Genomic DNA, 24,224 nt, shown 5'->3' on the forward strand with positions numbered 1-24,224 from the left:
CACCCAAGTATGTCTTGGGTTCTGCCCAAGAACCCAAATTCAAATTGTAAGAGGTTAGGTATTTCTTACAGTCATGCCTTTACTCATTGTGGTTGAACAAGCCCCATCAGGGCCCAAAAGGGCACACTGCAGTAAAACTTTTAAAGCACACAGAGGGGTTTTCCTTTGCTCCTAGAAGTTAATGCCACTCAACTTATAATATTTTATTGTTATAAAAAAAAAAAGAAAGTTACCCTCCATGCCACCCTTACATCTTGTCCAGGTTGGAAAAAGCAAAATATTCTCAAAATAGAAGTAAATATCTTTTACTTCCCTAAGGGGAAAAAAATAAGTGGGGCTTTTGATGAATTAAGAAAAAAACTCCAAAGTTCAGTCCGAGACAGTAAAGTTAAAATGTAATGTTATTAAACACTTCTCTGAATACAATTATGCAGATTTCCCTATGGGGTAATAATACTGATCCAATATAGTCTTTCACTGGTCCAGTATCACACAAGAGGAGGGGGCAGGAAGGTAGGGGGAATCCAGAGAAGAGGAAATTAGTAGTTATTAAGGAGAGCGCAGGCTGGAGACAAGTTAGGACTAAAAGATATAAAGGGATTCCATGTGAACAGGGATGGTTCATAAAATTGAGCAACAAAGTATGTGTAATTATTTTTCCTCCTATGTTTTCTCTATTGACTGTGTATCTGTGGGAAAACCATCAGTAACTTCATATATACTTCAGTTTTCTTTTCTGGAAAATAAAGAAAATACTTATTGAAGTTCTTGTTTGTGATGTTTGGATAGGGAACCAAGAAGAGACCACTGGACCAAGTCGCATAGCTTACTGGGACTAAAGGGGAGGTAGCTGAAGTTTAGTGAGGACGTCTTTGACATGCATGCAGTTGCGTTTGAGTGCATTGCCACAGTATGCATTTGAAAACTAAATTAGTACACACGCTTGTGTCCACTCTGGAACTTGTAGGTGAAGCAAGTGATCCAGGATGGTTTGGAGAAACCAGACCTTCGATTTTGACTTCATCCTGTTAGGAATCTTCGATCACAGCCCCACCCACATCTTCCTCTTCTCTCTGGTCTTGGGCATCTTCTCAGTGGCTTTCGTGGGAAATACTGCCATGGTTCTCCTCATCCACCTGGACACCCAGCTCCACACCCCCATGTACTTCCTGCTCAGCCAGCTCTCCCTCATGGACCTGATGCTCATCTCTACCACTGTCCCCAAGATGGCCTTCAACTACCTGTCTGGCAGGAAACTCATCTCTCTAGCAGGTTGTGGAACTCAGATCTTTTTCTACGTTTCCCTGCTTGGAGCTGAATGTTTCCTGTTGGCTGTCATGGCCTATGACCGCTATGTGGCTATATGCCACCCTCTTCGATACACTATTCTAATGAATCCGAAACTCTGTGTCCTCATGACCGTTTCTTCCTGGGTCTTGGGCTCTCTTGATGGCATCATTGTGCTCGCAGCCACCCTCTCATTCTCATACTGCGGCTCCCTGGAGATCCATCACTTTTTCTGTGATGTTGCTGCTCTGTTACCGCTGTCTTGTACAGACACCTCTACTTTCGAAAGACTGCTTTTCATCTGCTGTGTGGTGATGCTAGTCTTTCCGGTGTCTGTGATCGTCGGTTCCTATTCACGAGTCCTTGGAGCTGTCATCGGCATGGGCTCTGAGGAACGTCGCCGCAGAGCCTTCACCACCTGCTCCTCCCATCTGTCTGTGGTTGGACTCTATTATGGTGCTGCCATGTTTATGTACATGAGACCAGCTTCCAACCACACACCAACCCAGGATAAGATGGTCTCAGCCTTTTACACAATCCTCACTCCCATGCTAAACCCTCTTATCTACAGTCTTCGCAACAAAGAGGTAGCCAGGGGATTTCAGAAACTGCTGAAGAAAAGAAAATTAATATAACTTCATCCAACATCTTTGAGCGTCCACTCTGGTCAACACTCCTTCCAGGGACTGAAGTCCCTTCCGTCATCTTATTCTCCTAGAGTTCTTTTCTTCCACTTTCCCCCCCAATATTAAATAGCTTTATTTAGTATAGTGTTATAGAAACATCACAAGTAAAGAAGACAATTTAGACAAGAGCATAAGCTGCTGAGTCCCTGTGAATTTCAATATTAATTAATGTACTTTCTCCACTAAATTGTTCACTGTAACTTTGTTGAAAATCAGTTGGCTGTAGATGAATATAATTACTCTTGGACACAGTTCTATTTCACACATCTTTATATCTATCCTCAGGTTGTTGCTGCACTGCCCTGATTTCTATGGCCTTATTGTTAAGGGAAAAGTAAAAAAGTGTAAGTTCTCTTTGTTCATCTTGGTAACACATTGCTTAGGCTATTCCGGGTATCTTGAGTTTCCATGTAAACTTTAGGATCAGCTTGTCATCTTCTGAAAAAGAGCAGCTGAAATTTTTGTAGAGATCATGTTGCATCTGTAAACCAATTCGGGGACTTTCTCCAACTTCACAATAATAAATCTTACAATTCATGGACAACACAATATCTTTGATACTTTTCTTTTAATATTTCTTTCTTTCAAGATTTTGCATTTTCTGGTGTACAAATTGTGTGCTATTTTGTAAAATTTATTAATAACTTATTTTTGATGATATTACAAACCGACTGTTTACTTAATTTGCTTTTATTCCATAGGTGTAATGTATTACTATTGCATATTTCTGTGTCATTTATATATTATCTGAATGGAAACAAACCTGTGATAAAGCACTGTCTTTCTAGTTGTTGCTCATGTGGCTTTCAATTATGATCATTTATAACTAAAATCAGTAATGATTCTGTGGGATAGTCACTGTTTTGAGTCATTTCCTTTTCTATTGCTTATTAATTAATTCAACTAATATTGACCGAATGTAAACTGTATGACAAACAATGTGCTTTTATACAGGGTTAAAAATTAGCTCTGTATTATTGTTTATGTAAGAAGTTTGTTATTAAGGAAAAGAGAAATAATAAGATGTAGATAAATTACAATGCATTTTAAAAGTTGCGATCAGCATAATTTTGTGGTGGCCAGCCATAATTTTTCATCCAAATTTCAGAGACTATGAACATGATGGATGTTACTCCTTTAGTTGTCACATTACATGGCCAAAAGGCATTTTGCAAATGAAGGTAAAGTCAATTGATAATAAAGGCAATTTGCAATTGAAGGCAAAGTCAGTTGACCTTATTATTAGATTTTTACGTGTTTATGGCTAACCAAATCACATAAGTGCTTTAGAGAAAAGAGTAAAAGGAGAAGAAAGACTGAAGCAAATCATGAGAGTACTATGGCATGTCATCCGTGGCTTTAAAGATGGAGGGGGCCATGTGCAAAAAGCAGGTTGTGGGAGTTGAGAGCAATCTCTGGCTCATAGGCAGTAAAGAAACAGTGACATCAGTCCTATGACCTTGTAGGACAAAAATATGCAAATAACCTGAATGAGACTGGAAACTGTCTACATAGTCTCCAATAAAAGCTAGTCCATCTGCGAGAACCTAAGAAGGGAATCTAACCAACTATACCTGGACGTCTAATATACGCGACTCTAAAATAATGAGTCAGTATTGATTCCGGGCATTAAGTTTGTGGTAATTTGCCACAGAAAAATAGAAAACCAACATAGGTCATGAGAGTAATTCACTTAAAAAAAAAATAGTGGTAGGAGTTCTTAGCGCAATTAAGAATACTTAAAATCTCTGGGACTGCTTCCTTGCCGAGTTGGCTTTTGTGATATTCCATTTAAATAAATAGGAACTTTTCTGCAAAGAATGGTTATAAAGAAATCATGGGAGACTGCAATGCATGCACAAAGCCACAGAGCATTGGACATAGACTCACTGAGGACTATATATGGCTAGTTTGGGAGTTCACAATGAGTCCCTATAGAAACAGAAATAATTATCTTTAAAGGCTTAATTATAGGGGTCTTATTTCAAAGTGAGGAGTCTAAATTATATCATCCAGGTAACACTGAAAATGTATCATTAAATATGCACTGACATCAGCTATTTTAGTAAAATAATATTAATCATAACCAAACCTATGTTTGGATTTCCCGCAACACTAAAACTTTGATATGATCACTTCCAGTATTGTTTCTGGAATTATTTGATGAGAACATTCCATAAATGTGTATAAGATTTATCATTTTGACTTTCGCAAAATTTTGTCTCTTCCTCTAATTTGGTAAGTGATTACGGGCAATGCAGTTTTTTTTTTTTTCCCTTTTCTAAACTAGAAACTGAGTCTAGCCTAATCTGTTTGCTAAATCCTCCCTCATCTGATGTGAATTCAAACCCCCTTGCAAGGTCTGGGAAACAACCCAGACAACTGACACTTTGAAAATCACTAAAGCCTCTTCTACAACTTAAGCACATATGAAAGTAAAGAAATTATCAGGAAAAACAAGATATCATTTGATTTAGTTATAACAACGAAAAAAGGCATTCATTCTCCAAGTACCTTAAAATTTTCTTTAATCTGATAAGGATTTCTCATCATTACCTACCTTCATCAACTCTTACTGACTTAACTTTTTTCTATTACGTTTTAGTGCTTATGCTTTCATATGCAAACCATACTATCTACAATGCTTTCAATACCATTGGCTTGTACCTCTTTGACCAACGACCAAACCGGTTTATCCACTGTATGCTGATGGAATAAAATTCCACAGCTCTTTTGTTTGTGTCATTACTATCAATAACCTCTGTATTACAGATCCCCATAGCCATTCACTCCTTCAGAGATGCCAAGAATGATACACAGTTTTCAACACAATAGATATACTCATAGGTAAGACGTATCATCATGTAATAATCAGGGTACCCCATAGGATCATGATGGGCAAAGACATAGTCTAGAGGAATCCATGTACAATTTTCTTCATTTTCTTTTATTCCATGAGGTGTCACACAAAGAGTACCTTACCCCAGCAGTGAAGAGGCAACCACATGTATACAATGCTTCTGAGCAGGGAAGCCTGTTAGAGACTCAGTGTCTAAGGTTTTTACTTGGGGCTGGCTATTTAGGTACCCTCTGCCTAGAACATTCCAAAAATTTCAGACTTCCAGAGGAGCGAAAGCATTGAGTATAAACCACAGCGCTTATGTAAATAATTAAAGCACAGCAACGCCCTGTTATTATTTAACTGTTCACTAGAATCACACTGAGAGATGCATTCCTAAACCCATTCTAGGCTAGCTGTGCAAGGGCCCTTTCTAAGACCTGCTCAGTTAACTCATCCCTGCTCAGTCTCAACCTCAGTTCTTGATTCAATTTGTGTCCAAAATTCTTCTCCATGCTCTAATAGAGAAGAACAAATCGGACTCCATATTAGATCTGCTCCTTTGGCTTTAACCCTGTGCCCTGTTTCCTAGGCTTCGTCTTGCTAGCTCTGCGCTCATGTAGAGATAACAAGTTGCAGAACAGAGAATAACATTTGTTTTCTGGGAGGTTTTGCAGGAGCACCACGAGCTGGCCCATGTGGACAGCTGCAGGAACAAACAATTCCGGCACCAAGAAGTTTGCAACAACCGACCACACCCCCTCCCCTTTTCAGCATAAAAGGAGCCTGTGTTCTGACTTGGGGAAGCTGGTTCTCAAAGACATTGGTCTGCCGTCCTCTCGGTCTGCCGGCTTTCCGAATAAAGTTGCTATTCCCTGCCCCAACACCTCGTCTCCTGATTTATTGTCCTGTTGTGCAGAGAACAGAACGAGTTTGGACTCAGTAACAATGCCACTATGTCACATGTTATTTAAAACTCAGCATTACTTATGATAAAGTCATCTCAACCCTCAGGACACTGACCACTTACATGCTGGTCTGATTTCTGTTTCCTGAATGATTTGTTCTCTGCCTACTGGGAGTGCTCATTCAGCTCACCATCCTTTCAGGGATCGCTACAGCTGGAGAGAGCTACCTTGAACATGGAAGCCTTCTAATGCCCCATCCGTGTGGAACTGTAAACATCCATCCATGTCAGCGAACTCAGGCCAGCCCTAAAAGAGTATTTCAATTCCTGAGTTTCTTACTGTGTCAACCCAAGCTATGGGGGTTTTGAAATTAGATCATCTGCCATCCAGGAGTCAATGAGGCCCCTATCACTGGGGATCTATGGAGGACTAATTTTAAACTACAACTACAAGGTGGAAGCCTAACTTTTTTTAAAGGATGAGACTGATTTGTGGCCCAAATGAAAGCACACGTTTCCTGCTTTTATTGTTTGTTTCATGAGGGGGAGGTAATTAGGTTTCTTCATTGATTTTCTGCTTGCAGGAGGTACCGTGGATTGAACCCCTGACCTCTTGGGTGCTAAGTATGTGCCCTACCTCTTGAGCTATATATTACCCTTCCCCCAGGAGCCTAACTTTTAAAAGAATAAGCAGTGGAGAAATGAGGTAATACATGGAAGGAAAGACATTAGTTGTTGCAATGTGTCAAGCTCTTGAGTTATACAGGGAAATCGGGATGGTAGCTGAAATAGGATGGCTACTGCTAAGTCAATGGATGCTCAGGAAAAATCAGCAAAATACGTTTGAAAAGCTAAATGTGAAAGCCAGAGGGACTCCTTGGAAACAGCTTACCTTCTGTAGTGGGAGGCCGGAGAAAACCGAGGCCAAGGACATAATAGTCAAGTAGTGGAGCTTCCAAGAAGTGAAATTACAAATCAAGAGAGCTCGGCTATGCCAAGACTCTAGTTAGAAGAGTGAATTTCTTGTATTCCTATATTTCTTCAAAACCACTTTAAGTTGCCCATCCTCCTTTAATACCTAGCAATTCCTGTTTGATTAGAGGCTGTGAGGAGGATTCACAGTGCCCATGTTACTGAATTCAAGTTAAGTTAGCCTGACACATTAATTTTTTATAGATCTCATTAAGTGGAGATGTGAATTCTACTTTACGAAAGCCATGTTGTTATAAACAAGAATCTAAATATATTGATTAAATAGAAAACACAAGATGATGGATCTTTGTCAAACTAATACCTTGACCATTTTGACAAGGTTGGACATTAAAGGATATAATGTATATTGTATTTAGATATTAATATAAATATACATATACATAGAATAATCCTTTAGTGTACAATTAGTGATTGATATTGAAGATAGATTCACCAAAGAATCTAGGAATGTTAAATGTCACTATTACTACACAATATTAGATTTAATTTATTAAAAAGATGACTATCACCACTTGCTGGTTTCTCCATACATCTAGAAAATAATCTTTATCTTAGTGCATTTATATGTTTGTTTAATGAGTGATTTACAGAAAACTAAGCATATTTATATACAATAGAAGATTGATTCTGCCCCATATGTAAATTGAGAAAATAGAATGACTTGTCATAGGGTAAATCATGTTCATAGCAGATCTATCTTTCTGTTATGAATTATTAACTCTTGTGATTTTAGACTTCATATAATTTATTGAAATAAAAATGAGTCACATTCTCATATTTTCAATTTGACTATTATTATTTGTTCTTTTAAAAAAACATTTATAATAAAGGAGTGTTGTTTATATAATCACATATACACACATGTATATAACATAAACATACACAGATATACATAAGCAATAAGATATGTATAAGCAACTTAAACATAATCAAATATGAAGGTATAACTTTTATAATCATATTTAGAATTCAAAGTATAATTAAATTTACTTCAATATTTTCAAATTTTTCAAAAGTAACACTAAAAATTCCTTTAAAACATTGAGGATGGTAATTAAAAATTCATCTATAATCTTACAACTTAAATAATCCTTTTTAGGTTTTGAAACAAAGTATTGTACACTTTCTTAGTTAAAGAAATCAATGACAAAATGTGACAATTGTAAGCTCTCTACTCTTATCAATTGATCATTAAAAGAAAAAACTTTTGAAAAGTCTCGATTTCTAGAATTTGAAATACTTTAATTTATAGTTATAATTACATATATTTCAATTTTTCCTAATCTTTGTTTTACTTATAATTCCACCATATTTTTTCACTTGAAAATATGCACTAAGAATTTGTATACTTTTAAGCTTAGATGGGTTTAGTAGAGACTCAGTTGAAGATATTATGCGTAATTTTCAAATATAAGTAAATCATATGTTTTTGTTAAAAATCTGTCTGGTTCTTAAAGAAATTACATTTATTTTAATTGTTAAAATGATCTGAGGTCTAAACTAAGTATAAGATTGCCATTTATATATTTTTCTTTCATATTTCATTCTTACATACAATTTCTGCTTAAGGCACTATAAGTTTCTATGTGAAATTTATGCTTGAAAAATAGAGTCAAATAAAAATGAAATGTTCCAATTATATTACTGTCACTCAAACAAAATAGTGTATCAATGAAATTCAATCAGTTTAAAATCCTTGGGGTTGGTCACACATAACACAGCTTTGGAAAACACATGTGTATTCACAAATGGACTAGAAAAACTCAAGGAAAAGTAACTTCTAGAGGAAAGATTGTGGTTATGTGAGAAGACGCTGAAAAGGACCAAGTATTTGTGAGGGCAGAGGAAATAACAATACAGGCTTCTTAAAGGTCTGTAATTGGTAAGAGTTATTGCAAAACAATGTGCAAAATGTAGTGCCAAAATTTGTAATAGAAAGTACAGATAGTATATTGAAATTAATTACCGTGAAAAAAATGGGGAAAAGAAAAAACAATACAAGATATCAACAGGACCAGGACAAATCAGTTTAAAAGCTGAGGAATCTGAGCTTTCTGTAGGTAAGAGCACAGAGTAGTATGTTATAATTAAGGAGCACAGTCAGAGGGGAAAGCTGACACCAGTTGAAGACAATGAGAGTGAGAATCAAGATAATATTTGAACAGATTGGTCTTAGACATTTAAGCTGGCTCTCAAACTAGAAAAGAAAAACTGTGGAGCACATTGATTAAAATGTATAAGGGCAAGTTTCTATTACACATGTTCAAATTACTAGTATAAATTATTAAAATTTTAACATTATTTTTTAAAGTATTAAGAATATTATGATGTGTATTTCATCAAACCACCTGATTGGAAACTATTTCAGAAAAAAATTAAGAAACATCAATAATTCTGAGACTAGGCAATGTACAATTTTAATTAAACTTAGGAAAAAGCAATGTTTATAAAACAGAAGAGTTTGGGGGATTTTCTCACGGGCTATAAAAGATAATCAGTGGGATGACGGTTCAGCCAAGAGTAGGGAAAACATAAAATATAAATGATCCATGAGAAGGTTTTTTAGCATCCTTTTAATAACCTACTGGAAAAAGAAAACAAAGCACTAAATGTAAATAACCCAGCATCACTGAATGATATCACTTACTCTCAACTAGTTTCCTTTTATTGATTGATTGATTTTTGCATGTGATGAGAGCACCTGAAATATATTTTTAGCAAATTTCCATTATTCAATACAGCTTTATTCATTATAGTATCAGGCTGTACATTATATCTCAAAGACTAATTCTTGCTACATACTGCAATCTTATACCCTTTGATAAACATCTTCTGATCTCCCCCACCATCCACCTCTGGTAACCACAGTTACAATCTCTGCTTTTCTATTATTTGACTTTTTTTTTAACCTTCCACATATAAGTAACACCATTCAGATTTTACCTTTTTGTGTTTGCCCTATTTCACTTAGCATAATGTCCTACATTTCTATTTATGTTGTTCTGAATGGCAGGATTCCTTTCTTTTATAAGGATAAATATATATACCCCATTTTCTTTATCCAGGCATCTGTTGAGGACACAGATTGCTTCCATATACTGGCTATTATAAATAATGCTGCAGTAAACATGGCATTGCAGGCATAACTTTAGGTACTGATTTAATTTCTCTTATGTGGATTACAGGATCATATGGTAAATCTAGTTTTAGTGTTTTGAAGAACCTCCGTATTGTTTTTCATAATGGCTGTACCAATTTACATTCCTTTTTACAATGTACAAGCGTTCCCTTCACCCCACATTGTTGCCAACACTTACTTTTTATTTATTTTTCACTCTTAGTCATCTTGACATATTGGAGTGATATCTCATTGTGGTTTTGAATTGTATTTCCCTGATAATTAGTGATGTCAAAGACATTTTCATGTATCTGTTGGCCATTTGTAAGTCATCTTTGGAAATCTATCAGTTTTTGTCCATTTTTTTTCCTGTTCAGTTGTATGAACTCCTTACATATTTTGGGTATCATTTCCTTATCAGATACATGATTTGCAAAAGTTTTCTCTTAATCTGTAGGTTAACTTTTCATCTTGTTTATTTGCTTTTGCTCTGATTATGATCACATATTTACTTATTTTTTGGTTGCCTGAGCTTTAAGTGGTATATCAAAAATGACTGTCAACACAAATGTCAAGGAATGTTTTCTCTCTTTTTTTTTTTGTATAGGACAAATCCAAAAATGAAAATGAAATTCAGAAGATAAACCAGAAAAAATCTCCAGTTATTTCATTCAAATCATACAAGATTTAATAGTATTGACTTTAGGTTGTGTAGGAATGTAGACAAGTCATTTGCAATATTTACCATAGTAAAACTTTATTATTTATTTTCTCATAGAATATTTTACAGAACGACCACAGAGAATTCTTCTCTACTGAGATGATTCACTTAGACCAGCATATCTGTAAATGGTGGTAGTGAAGACTACCGTTATTTCCCTGGTTCAGTGTTACTAACTTCAGATTTTGAGATAAGAAAACTGACAATGTAAATGCTTTAATAATATCTCCCAAGATTTACAAAATTTTCATTGCAGTATTGCATACATTATGTAGTGAGTATTCATTAACCATAACAATTTTCTTCAATAAATAATAGGCAACTTTAATGATATTCTTTAAAAGAAGCTCACAACATGCTGATGGACAATGAATTTATCAGTCTCTGTATATTTTTCCCAAGTTTTTTTGTTGTTTTATGACATTTTATTATATAATCACATTATAAAATACAAATCCATTTGAAAAAAACTTTCATTGTATTTCATATACAATATACCTAAATGTCCATATTTCAATTGGGCAAATAAATCATTTACATGATAAATATTCCTGAGATTGATGCAAGGCAACACATTCTGGTTTTGATTCCTGGAATTATGTCAAACCAGCTTCTCAAATATGCACACACTGTTGAGACTACTACATGAAATACGTAATTTAGCCCTGTTCGCTAAAGAATGACTAATGTCAAGCTGACAGAACATCAGAAATAAATAAAAACAATATTGGATTTTCTAAAGAGAATTTTTTTTAAAGAACTGCTTTAAGAATCTGGTGGGTGAATAGACAAGAGTAAACAAAAATGTCAAAATCTTCAAACAATACAGTTATTAAGCTTGATGAAGAACAGATGATAAATGATAGATTGATAGATATAAACATATATAAGATAGACATATCTAGACAGAGAAAATAGACAATTTCATATGCAATGGGGAATATGTTGCATGTGTGTATATCATATGAACATAATTTACAAAAAAGACATTGTATATTTTATGTTGTTAAATTTTCAACTTTTTCTCAATATCTCTTCCCTTCTCTTTGTAAACAAAGAGAATCAAAATTAATAAATTTATTTTTATAACAGATTCAATTTGCTTATTTTGGTCTACTTGATCTACTGGATTTAAAGAGCACTCTATTAAAAAATCAAATTAGTATCAATGATCTATCCAGTTCTCTTTACAATTTTGGCAGTTTTGGTTTAGCTACAATTATATAGGTACTATTAATATTTAGTAGAATAAAGGAAGTAAACAATAAGATGCTATGATATAGTAAGCATTGCAGTTAGAAGAGAATGACTCCAAAGCCCAGAAGTGGCCTTTTCTCCCTCTCAATCCCTATTGGGACATCACTGACCTCACTAAGCCTTGGATCCCGAGTCTCATACGAAGCAGAAATGCCCATCCTTTAAAATTTTATGTGTACTAATCCACAGACATTAATTCATTTATTTTCATAACAGCCTAAATTAACAACTAAGAAATAAAGGCTTTGATTAAAAAACAAAACAAAGCAAAACAAAACAAAAAAAAACAGACAAAAACTGGCTTCAGTCCATTCACCTGTTAAGAACAGATCTGGGAACTGAAGCCTGGCAAAATGGCCCCAAAGGAGTTTTACCAGTTACCTTAACATTATACTGGCCTATGGTAACTCATGAGTGCCTCATGCCACTTTCCTTCTGATGATATATTCCACAGAATATACAGTAAGTATAATTTTCAAGTGGACAATGGCCAGTGATTCTGAGGAGTCTAACTTTTGGTCAAGTATCTGTCCGCTGGTCTTTCCGGCCAGCCATTGACCATTACACAACTGAAGGCAGACCTCATCGGAAACACATGCCATTCCCACACCAGACTTGATGCACAGTCAAGTGTGTTGCTGTCCCTGAAAGTGCCTGCCGTCAATGACTCAGGTGGAGTCCAGCTGGAGTCCAGTTTGGCCATGCTATTGTACATGTCTACAATTTGGCCCAGATGCATTCATTCTGGGATCTCTGCAGCTGGGGTCTTCAGCTGAGTAGTTGCAATGGGACCTCTGCCACGGCTTCCCAACGGAGGGGAAGAAGAGAAATCCTCAAGACACTTTCCTCTGCTCTAAGTATCCCATACATCATGGTCCTACTCCTCCCTTTTCTTCCCCACCCCTTCTGGTCCAGGCCCATGAAACTCCAAGAACTTTTCATTTAGGTTCCTTGAGAAGTCATATGACTTCCACATATCTGCTGATTCTTCTGGCCCTTGATCAGTTGTCACAAAAATAGAACAGTCGGTGCATTCTCCAGTTGATCTTTTGTTTGTACCAGCATAGAAAGTGACTAATGGCTTAACTGATACTCTGATTTCTGGCTTGTTGCTGCTCAATATCCAGCACCGGCTTTCTCTCCAGCTCAGTGGAAACTTTGAAACTGTTATCTCCATTTCTCTCAATTGAATATGATAGATACAAATAGATTAATTAAATTTTACAAAGCCCACGATTGAGGTCATGTCATTTGCCTACACCAAGATATACAAGGTTATCTGGGTTCCTTAAAATATATAATAGTATTAATCACTGGAATCAGAGATGCCCCCAATGCAAACTTTGATAAAGATGCATGATGCTCTTTAATTATATTATTTACAAACTTATTAATTATTTACACACATTTATAGTAACACTCTTCCTAGTTCATCAACCCTGTCTTCATTATTCAATTGGGTTTCATTTTAATTGCGTCTCACTCCTCTGTGCTCTAAGGATCATTATCTGCTTGAAATTACCCTTGGGCAACTGACCAAAACTCAAATCACAAAGATTTTCTTCCCAGAGGCATCGAAGGTTATGGCACACTTACGCCCACATTTTTACACAAAACAGAACGTGATCAGCCAACTTACACAACCTAAAAATGGTGCTTTTTTCATATTAAGGTGCTCCCAATGCTTATCTGCATGGGCAAATTCAGTCAATCCATCTTAAGGACCTTGATTTGGAAAAAATAACAAGAGAAGAATATGTTCCCTTATAGATTAAGAACATAGAGTACTCAAGAGTAAGTACTTTTTGATTACTATTGTTAACGTCTCCCCAACTGCTGCACTTCCCCAAAACATTCTGTTTTTTATGAGATTTTTGCTTCATCTTTATAATTTTACTTTTGTTTTAGAAATGAACATTTTCAGAATTGAAAGTACGGCTAGATTGTCAAAGCAATAGGCTAATTTATTTTACAATATGAAACATGTAGTCATTTTATTAAAGGAATGAGCTCACTCAATAAAAGAATAGTTAATTATGTGAAGAAAACAGAGAGCACAGAGAATTTTTGCCAAATGTTTTATAGAAGTTGCTATAACTACTATTGTCATAATACTTGGTCAGGAGGTGTGATGGACTTAGGTTTAACATAAAAATAAACCATAGTGGACAGTTGTTTCTTTATACTGTTACTATTGATTTAAAATTCTTATTTTCAAATATATCTATTTATCTATCTATCTATCTATCTATCTATCTATCTATCTATCTATGTATCTATCTCTCAATCATATACTTGGAAAATCCTCAGAACCTTGTATATGGAAGTTCCAGAGGAACCTAAGAAGAAATCAACATTCAGGTAAATAAATAATAATATAAGACAGTCAGAATATATCTATATGTTTTATCTGTAAAACTAGATGATATGATATACATATGCATTATAGATTGATTACCAAAATCAAAATAATTTGTACATCCATCACCTCATATAATTAACTTTTTCCTATGCCAACTCTCAAGATCTACTCTCAGCATTTTCAGGTATTCAATCACATGTTATTAACTATAATCCATATACTGTACAGTAGATCTTGAGAACTGATTCTTATAAAGGAGATTTGTACCCTTTGACCCCACTCTCCTCAAGCCCTAGCCATCACTGTTCTATTCTTTGTTTCTCTAAAATTTACTTTTTAGTTAGATTTCATATGTAAGTGATGCCATAAATTACTGATATTTATCTTTCTCTGTCTGGCTTATTTCATATAGCATAATGACCTCCAAGTTCATCCATGTTGCAGGATACCCTTTCTATGGGTGAATCATATTCCATTATATATGTGCATATATATGTCTGTGTGTATGCATATATATATCTATACTTTTTGTATGTATATGTATATATACATATCTATATACACATATCCATGTACTTTCTCTAAATTGCTTCCATATCTTGATGATTGTAAATATACTGCAATAAACATTGGTATAAGATAGTCTCTTCAAGATGACTCATTTCATTTCCTTTGGGTATATTCTAAGAAGTAGGAATTTTAAAATTATCATTCAAATATAATTAAGTTACTTGTTTGTGTTAAATGTAACTATTTTATAATGAAATTGCATTTATAGTTTATCTTTTGAAATAATGTGAGGTCTGAAATGAGACTAAGAAAGTAGCTTGTTGGCAGTTTACTAACTTCTATTGGAGAAACAGCTAAAAGGTGACTTAGTGTCTCTCTAGTTCTGTGTCACTGTGCAGGTTTAAAAATGTGTCTTACCTTTTCATCTAATATTTTGAAAAAGAGAAAAGCCCTATAAATTCACTTCTACTGTTTTTATTAGGACCTAGGACCTAGTATTTTCTGAATTTTTAAAGATTCATTTGTGTTCTTCAGTACTATATTTTAACCTTGCTGGAATCAAGCATCTAAAATAAAATAATATTTTCTTGCTTTCAGTAAAATCCCAGTGCCTGGAATAATTTTTGAATGATTGTGGGTCATGAGTTCAAACAAATGTTTCTAGATTAAAACCTCCTACTCCTCATATGCTATTATGAGTTTTATTATTTTAGACCTATGTGCACTTTATTAATTTCCGGGTGACTGAGAAAATATTTAATTCTGCTTAGATCTAGTAACCTGTGGGAAAAAATAGCATTGAGAAGAATGTTAGTAATCAATCAGATAACTTAAAATGCATCTTTTTAAAACTAACTATGACATATGCATTTATAACTGAAAGTACAAAAAGTTCTGGGTGTAGTTGGAGATTCAGAAGGTCACTGAGGTGACAGCTTTGATATCCTGTAGGGGACAAATGGAGAATATAACAGTGTATGAGACTGTGTATACATTTTACAAAAAAACAAACACTTAAATTTTATACCTTTCTTGTGCAATGTAATATACAAATACTTGCCCTGGTTAAGGAAAATCACAACCTTGGAGAAGACATTCATTTTCTGTTCTGCTTTAAGGAAAACTGATGAGAAAAGTGGACTCCATGTGGGAGATTTTGGCTAATGTGAGAAGCTGTTGAAGAGGAAAAAGTTAGGGCCGTGCAAAGGAAATAGACTACTCACAGACCTGTAATTGGTTCAAACTGCTTAAGGAATGACAGAAAGTATAAGTAATACTTTTAAAATAAATGAGCACAATGAAAATGGTGGGGAGAAGCGGCAAAAAATATCTACAAGCCCAAGACAAGCCACTTTGTACACAGAAATCTAAGTTACTGATGCATAAAAGCACTGAGACGAAATCTTCATTAGTAAACTGACCATAAGACTGGAAATCTTTAAATTTTTTGTGGTAAGAATATTTTTCTATATAGAAAATTTACCAAATTCTATTCTGTACTGCTAATATTCATATGATGATATTAAAATGGTGGCAAATGTGGTATTCAGGCACCAAAGAGAGGAAATTAAACCATGGAGTATTAAAGGATAGTAAAATAATAATTTGTTAGGGACACGAAAAGGTAAATGATAAGGTATTTATGCTTAGAATGTGACACTCTCAGATTATTGTTTTGTGGGAGGAAAAACTTTTTGTGTGATCAGTGCCAAAATTAATAGTGATTTTAAATAGCAATATAATTGTATAAAAATTGAATTTCTAGGATGAAATTTACATTCTGAAGTATACACAGAAAGTACTCAAGCTATTTTATTACAACCATTTAAGATTTAACGATATTTACTCAAGTTTGAATAAGAAGGTAGAATATCATCTACAAAAGGTATAATAGTAAAATTTAGTATTTATTTCCTCACATAACTGCATAGAAATCTTCTCTACCCAAGTTTACTTTATCTAGACCAGTACCTCTTGAAATAACTGAAATGAAGACCATTTTCAATTTCCTCTGAAATTTTCTTGAGGAGTAATTTAAAAGAATTAAAATGAATTTCAGGAAAATTATACTAAAAACTGACAGAAAATACAAGCTTGGAAATTCTTAATCTCAGTTTCTGTGCTTATCTCTAAAGACTAATCTGAAGAAGTTATGAACTCTTGTTGATCCACAGTCAACATTTTGTAGGACATTAAGCTAAACTTCAACTGTGTGTCAGTATCCACCTAGACATGGGATACAATTCTAAATGAACATTAAAAACAGTCATTCAGACTTGACTTTGAAGTATCTCTGTCTATCTATCTATCTATCTATCTATCTATCTATCTATCTATCTAGTGATAAATCTTCATTAAAATAACAAACCACAGTGGGCTGGATATTATTGCATAAAGTAACAACTCTCCATGTTATAACCAAATAATGAGATTGGAGAATCCCATCCTTAGCACTATGCCATGTTAAATACTCAGTGGTGACAATAAGATGGACAGATCAAAAGTCTAATGGTGGACATTTAATGCATCTAAAGACCAGCTGTATGAGATAGAGAAGCCCATGTTCAAATTAAATAGTTAAGGAAACTACATTAACTATTTTTCTTGAGCCCTGTGTCTCATGGTTTATCCCTTTTATTTTCCAGATCAACCACCTTTTCCAAAAGATGGCCAACTCCACCACGGTGACTGAGTTTCTCCTCATGAACTTTGCTGAAAGATGGCAGTTACGGCTCCTGCACTCCATGCTGTTCCTTCTGATCTACTTAGTTACCTTGTTAGGGAATCTTCTCATTGTCACTGTCACCACGATCGACCCAAAACTTAACATGCCCATGTACTTCTTCCTCAGAAACCTGTCTGTCTTAGATATGTGCTATGTTACTGTCACTGTCCCCAGTGCCTGCGTTAACTCTCTCACTGGCAACAGCGCCATTTCAGTGGCTGGGTGTGCAACCCAAGTTTTCCTGGTCATTTATTTTTTCTATGTGGAGCTGGTGTTCCTCACCATTATGGCCCGAGACCGCTACGTGGCCATCTGCCAGCCCCTCCACTACCCAGTTGTCATGAACTACCAATGCTGTATCCAAATGACACTTGCCTCCTTGCTGAGTGGTCTTGTCTATGCAGGTGTGCACACGGGTCAAACATTCCAGCTGACCTTCTGTCAGTCCAATGTGATCCATCAGTTCTTCTGTGATGTCCCCTCTCTGCTGAGGCTCTCCTGCTCTGACACCTCCAGCAATTTCCTTTTAATTCTTTTTTCTGCCATTGTGGTTGCTGGGGGCTGCTTTATCTTCATTACTATGTCATATATTCACATATTTTCCACTGTGCTAAAGTTTCCAATCAGAGAGCAAGGAAAGGTCTTTTCCACCTGTGTCCCTCACATTCTTGTGGTGTCTGTCTTTCTCAGCTCTGTTCTGTCTGTGTACCTAAAGCCTTCGGTAAACTCTGAAACAATTCAGGACATGATTCTTCCTGTTTTTTATACCATAGTCCCTCCCTTCTTAAATCCTATCATCTACAGTCTTAGAAACACACAGGTAAAAGAAGCTGTGAACAAAGTTATGTTAAGAAACTTTCATCGACAGATGACTGGATAAAGAAGAATTGGTATATTTATACAATGGAATACTATTCAGCCATAAAAATGACAACATGATGCCATTAGCAGCAACATGGATGTCCTTGGAGAATGTCATTCTAAGTGAAGTAAGCCAGAAAGAGAAAGAAGAATACCACATGAGATCGCTCATATGTGGAATCTAAAAAAATACATAAAGAACACAAATACAAAACAGAAACAGACTCATAGACATAGAATACAAACTTGTGTTTGCCAAGGAGGAGGAGGGTAGGAAGAGACAGACTGGGAGTTCGAAATTTGTAGTTACTGACTAGTATATATAGAATAGATAAACAATATTATAATGTATAGCACACGAAAATATATACAAGATCTTGTGGTAGCCCATGGTGAAAAAGAATGTGACAATGAATATATGTATGTTCATGTATAACTGAAAAATTGTGCTCTATAGTGGAAATTCACACCACATTGTAACTGACTATAACTCAATAAAATAAAATTTTAAAAAAGAGAAACTTTTATTTTGGAAAATAATAAATCGTATTATTTCATTCCAACATCACTGAACGAGATTCAATGTGTGTCAAATAACTTCTATCTGGGTGTTACGTATTAGACTGCTCCCTCCAAATTCACTCTATTGAGAGCTGTATAATTAATCCTATAAAATAATCATTGTGCTTTATATTATCCTTTTTACTCATTCTCTGTTAAAGTTAGCAGCTCTATTTTTAATGAATGAATATGCTCCAAGATATATGATGAAAATCATTTTAGATTATATATGTCTGCTATTCATTAATTATTAACAATATCAATAATATCTCAAAGGGATCCTTAGAAAATCAAATGTATAAGTAATTTGCAGGCTGTGTTATCTGTATTTAGATGGTGAAATTTGAAATATCTATGTACATAACATGCTGCATAATTATACACACATGTGAAAAATATAAATAAATGTCATCTATAATATACATGATATTTGTATTAATTTTTATTAAACTTTTTGTTTCCAAACTACTCTTATCGGTTTATAACCACTCAGTACATGCTCAGGATCGAGTTATCTAAGGTAATTTGTGTAACAGACAAATTGAGGAAGAAATAAGTTCTGCTAAAATTATTAAGTGGAAGAAGAAATGTGAATATCAGAAAATCAATTATATTTCGACATACAGTTAAAAAGGAGAAAAACATAAACAACTATATTATTTAAAACAATTAATAAAAATAGAGAAAATATACTGGTGCACCATTCCATATTTGTCTCAATAGATTAGCTCACTCTGAGTACTTCATAGAAGTGGCACAATAGAGTATTTGCCTTTTTGTGAGAGGCTGATTTAACTTAGCATAACGTCCTTCAGTTTCACCCATGATGGAACGTATGTTACAATTGTTTTCCTATTTAAAGGTGAAAAACATTTCACTGTATGTACACCACATTTTCTTTATCTGTTCATCTTTTGATGGACACTTGTGTTGCTTTTACCTTCTTGTTGTCTTCATGTTGTGATTTAACTGTGCTCCAAGAATGTGGACCGTAAGGTTTATACTTAGAATTAACTGAGATTTTCTATGTGGCTGAGGACTTTATACTCTGAATGAAATTCAGAACTTTTCATGAAGCTTATTCCTGAGTGCTTTAAACTTGTATTGCCATGTCTCCTGTGATAGTTCACCTTTGTGCATCAGAGGGTTGGAATGGGGGTATTTTTCTTGTTATGTTTCATAGGAGTGTGTAGAAATATCTTATTTTTCTGGAGGAAAAGACTCAAGCATCATTATCATAGAGAGGCTGAGAAAGGGTGCCATGATTAACATTCAGAAGATAAATCGGGAAAAAAATCTCCAATTATTTTATTAAAATCATACAAGATTTAAACATATTGACTCTAGGTTGTGTCGGAGTGTAGACGAGTCATTTGCAATATTGATCACAGTAAAATTTAATTTATTTTCTCATAGAATTTTTTACAGAACGACCACATAGAATTCTTCTCTACTGTGGTGAGTCACTTAGACCAGTGTATCAGTAAATGGTGGTAGTGAAGACTAACAGTATATCCCTGGTTCAGTGTTATCAACCTCAGATATAGAGATAGGAAAACTGATGCTATAAAAGCTTTAATAATATTTCCAAGCTTTACAAATTTTTATTTGGATGTGCACATTGTGTAGTGAGTATTTGCTAACTCTAACATTTGTTTTCAATAAATAATTTTCAACTCTATTGAAATACTTAAAGAGAAACTCACAATGTGCTGATGACTTTGAAATTATCAACGTACATTTTTTCCAAGGTTTTTTTGTTTTATGACATTTTATTAATAAGCACGTTATAAAATCCAGATCCATGTGAAAAAACTTTCATTATACTTCATATACAATACACCTAAATACACATACTCCCGTTAGGCAAAGAAATCATTTGTGTGTTAAATATTCCTGAGATTTATACAATGCAACACTTTCTGGTTTCGATTCTTAGAATTAACTCAAACCAGCTTCTCACATTTGCACTCATTACTGAGAATTAATTTTCTTACATGTAATGTGGAACCTGCCCTTTTCCCTACAGAACGACTGATGTCTAACTGACAAAATATCATAAGTAAGTAAGTAAATAAATAAATAAATAAATAATTAAAACAATAATGGATTTTCTAAAGAGAATTTAAAAAAAAAACTGCTTGAATAATCTGATGGATGATTAGACAAGAGTAAAAATAAAGTATCAAAATCCTCAAACAATAGAGTTATTAAGCTTGATGGAAGAATAGCTGATAGATTAATAGGTAGATATAAACAGATATAAGATAGATGTATCTAGACAGAGAGAGAAAATAGACAATTTCATATGCAATGGGGAATATATATGTGTGTATGTGTGTATATCATATGAACATAATTTACAAAACAAGACATTGTATATCTTACGTTGTAAAATTTTGAATTTTTTCTCAGTATCTCTTCTCTCTCTCTTTTAGTATATAAAAAGAATCAAAATTAGTAAATTTATTTTTATAACCGTAGATTCAATTTGCTTATTTTGGCCAGCTTGATCTGCTAGATTTATAGAGCACTATACTGAAAAACAAATTAATATGTATAATCTATCAAGTTCTCTTTACAATTTTGGCTGTTTTAGTTTGGCTGCAACTGAATGGATAGTATGAATATTTAGTGAAATGGAGGAAGTCAAGAATAAGATGCTAGAGTATAGAAAGCATTGTAGTTAGAAAGGCATGAGTTCAAAGCCCAGGTGTGTCCTTTTTTCCACCCTCAATGTCTTTTGGGAGATCACTGACCTCACTAAATCTAGGAATCTGAGTTTTATACAAAGCAGTAACAATAGGACCCGTCTTTGAAGATTTTTATGGATGTAAATCTACAGACATTACTTTAACTCATTTATTTTCATAGCAGCTCAAATTAACAACTAAAAAGGTCCACATTGTACAGTAAGTACAATTTTCAAATGGATGATGGCCAGTGATTTTGAGGAGTTTGGTTTTTGGTCAGATATCAATGAGTGTGTCTTTCAGGCCAGCCATTGACCATTACAGGACTTTACTTGGCTGACCTCATTGGTAAAACATGCCATTCCCACACCAGACTTGATGCCCAGTCATTACATTGCAGTCCCTGAAAAAGCTTGTGTTCAGTGACTCAGTTGGAATCTGGCTTGGCCGTGCTGTCGTACGTGACTACATTTTGGCTCAAATGCATTCACTTCAGACCTCTGTTACATCCGCCTTCCTTATAAGGGGGACGAGGAGAAATCCTCAAGACACTTTACTCAAGTACCCCATACTTTCTAATCCTACTCCCCCCTTTTCTTCCTCCCCGGGTCCCAGCCGATACAGCTGCAAGAACGTTTTGTTTGGGCCCCCTGATAGTGGTATGACCTCCACCTATGTGCTGATTCTTCTGGCCCATGACCAATGGCCACGAACATAGCACAGTCAGTGCTTTCTCTAGTTCATCCTTCATTTGTGCCATCATAGGAAGTGATTAAAAGCTTAGCTATTACTTTCATTACTGGCTCGTTGCTACTCAACATGTGGCCCTCAGCTTTCCTGCAGCTCAGTGGAAACTTTGACAGAGTCATCTCAGTTTCTCTCAGTTCAACACAACAGATACAAATAAAATTATATTTTAAAAAGCCAATGAGTGAGGTCGTGTCATTTGCGCAGACGAAGGCAGACACAAGTTATCTGGGTTCCTGAAAATATATAACAGTATCATGTAGATCACAAAGATGCCCCCAATACAAACTTTGAGGGATAAAAATGCAGGTACGTTCCCTAATTCTATTATTTTATTAACTTATTAATTATTTACACACACTTATGTTAACACACTTCCAGTTTGTCAGCCCTTTTCTTCTTTAATTGGGTCTCATTTTAATTGGGTGTCACCTGTGCTGTAGAGATTGTTACCAGCTTGAAATTACCCTTGGGCAACTGACCAAAATTCAATCACAAAGATTATCTTCCCAGAGGCTTTGAAGTCATGACAGCTATGTCCATATTTTTAGAGAAAACAGAACATGACTGGCCTACGTCCACAAGAAAATGATGCTTTTTTTTATGAAAATTTTCTCAAAACTTATCACATGGGCAGATTTGGTCAATCCATCTTAAAGACCATGATTTGGAAAATTTAACAAGAGAAACATATGTTCCCTCATAGATAAGAACATACAGTGCTCTAACGTAAGTACTTTTTGGTCTCTATTGTTATTAATGTCTTCCTAACTTCTTTACTTCCCCATCACACTCCTTTTTTTCAGGAGATTTTTTTGCTTCATTTATGCTTTTACTATTGTTTTAGAAATGAACATTGTTCAAAATTGAAACTATGGCTAGAATATCAATGCAATGGCCCTACTTATTTTACTCTATGAAACGTAATTAATTTTTTAAAAGAAAAAGTTGACCCATTAAAAGAATAGGAGCACACGCAGATAATTCTTATCAAATGTCTTATGGTCTCTGCTATCATTGTGTTGCCACAATAGTTACATCGGGGAGTGTGATCCGCTCATGTTTAAGATACAGCTGATAGGTGTTTTTTTATACTGTTACTATTGATTTAAAATTCTTATTTTCAAACATCTATAGACCAAAGACTTGGAATATCCTCAGAACCATGTGTATAGGATTTCCAGATGAGCCTAAGAAGAAATCAGCTTTAGGGTAAACAAATAATAATATAAGACTGTTGGAATATGTCTCTTTCTTTATCTGTGCAACTAGATGGTTTGTAAACACATCCACTGTAGACTGATTGCCAGTATCAAGATAATAGGTACATTCACTACCTCACATGGGTAACTTTTTTCTTATGACAACGCTTAAGCAACTTTCAGGTATACAAGAACATATTTTTAACTGTAATCACTATGCTCTACACTAGATCTTTGGAACTAATTCTTCAGATTGAACGTTTGTACCCTTTGACCCATTTCCCTTTGCCCTCGCCCTGGCAAACACCATTCTAATCTTTGTTTCTATAAAATTTCCTTTTTAATTAGATTTTATATATAAGTAATAGTATACATTATTGGTATTTATGTTTCTCTGTCTGGCTTATTTCACATAGCATAATGCCCTCCAGGTTCATTCATGTCATTGCAGACTGCAGGGTACCCTTCATGGCTGAATAATATCAAATGTGTGTGTACACACACACACATAAACACACACACACACACACACAGATTTTTTTTGTTTCCTTTCATTCCAGGCAGCACATTTAAATTGTTTTCATACCTTGATGATGGTGAATAAAGCTGCAATAAACATTGGCATAAGAGAGACTCTTCAAAATGACTGATTTCCTTTCCTTTGGATATATTCTTAGAAGTGGGAATTTTAAATATATAATTAAAATATTATTAAATGATATGGTTTTATTAAAATCTGACAGTTTTTTAAGATA

General features: G+C 34.7%; 2 protein-coding genes across 2 annotated transcripts; both read left to right on the forward strand.

Annotated features, from left to right (window-relative positions):
- The first annotated feature begins 986 nt into the window (after window positions 1-986).
- On the forward strand, window positions 987-1,922 carry LOC105067874 (olfactory receptor 2M4). The gene has a single exon (XM_010953545.3). The coding sequence runs from the start codon at window positions 987-989 to the stop codon at window positions 1,920-1,922; it is 936 nt and encodes a 311-aa protein (XP_010951847.2).
- A 15,424-nt stretch (window positions 1,923-17,346) lies between these two features.
- LOC105068266 (olfactory receptor 14C36-like) lies at window positions 17,347-18,285 on the forward strand. The gene has a single exon (XM_010954100.2). It carries the CDS (start codon window positions 17,347-17,349, stop codon window positions 18,283-18,285), a length of 939 nt encoding a protein of 312 aa, XP_010952402.2.
- The last annotated feature ends 5,939 nt before the right edge of the window (window positions 18,286-24,224 follow it).

Source organism: Camelus bactrianus, chromosome 3 (assembly GCF_048773025.1).
Source record: "Camelus bactrianus isolate YW-2024 breed Bactrian camel chromosome 3, ASM4877302v1, whole genome shotgun sequence".
Lineage (NCBI taxonomy): Eukaryota > Metazoa > Chordata > Mammalia > Artiodactyla > Camelidae > Camelus > Camelus bactrianus.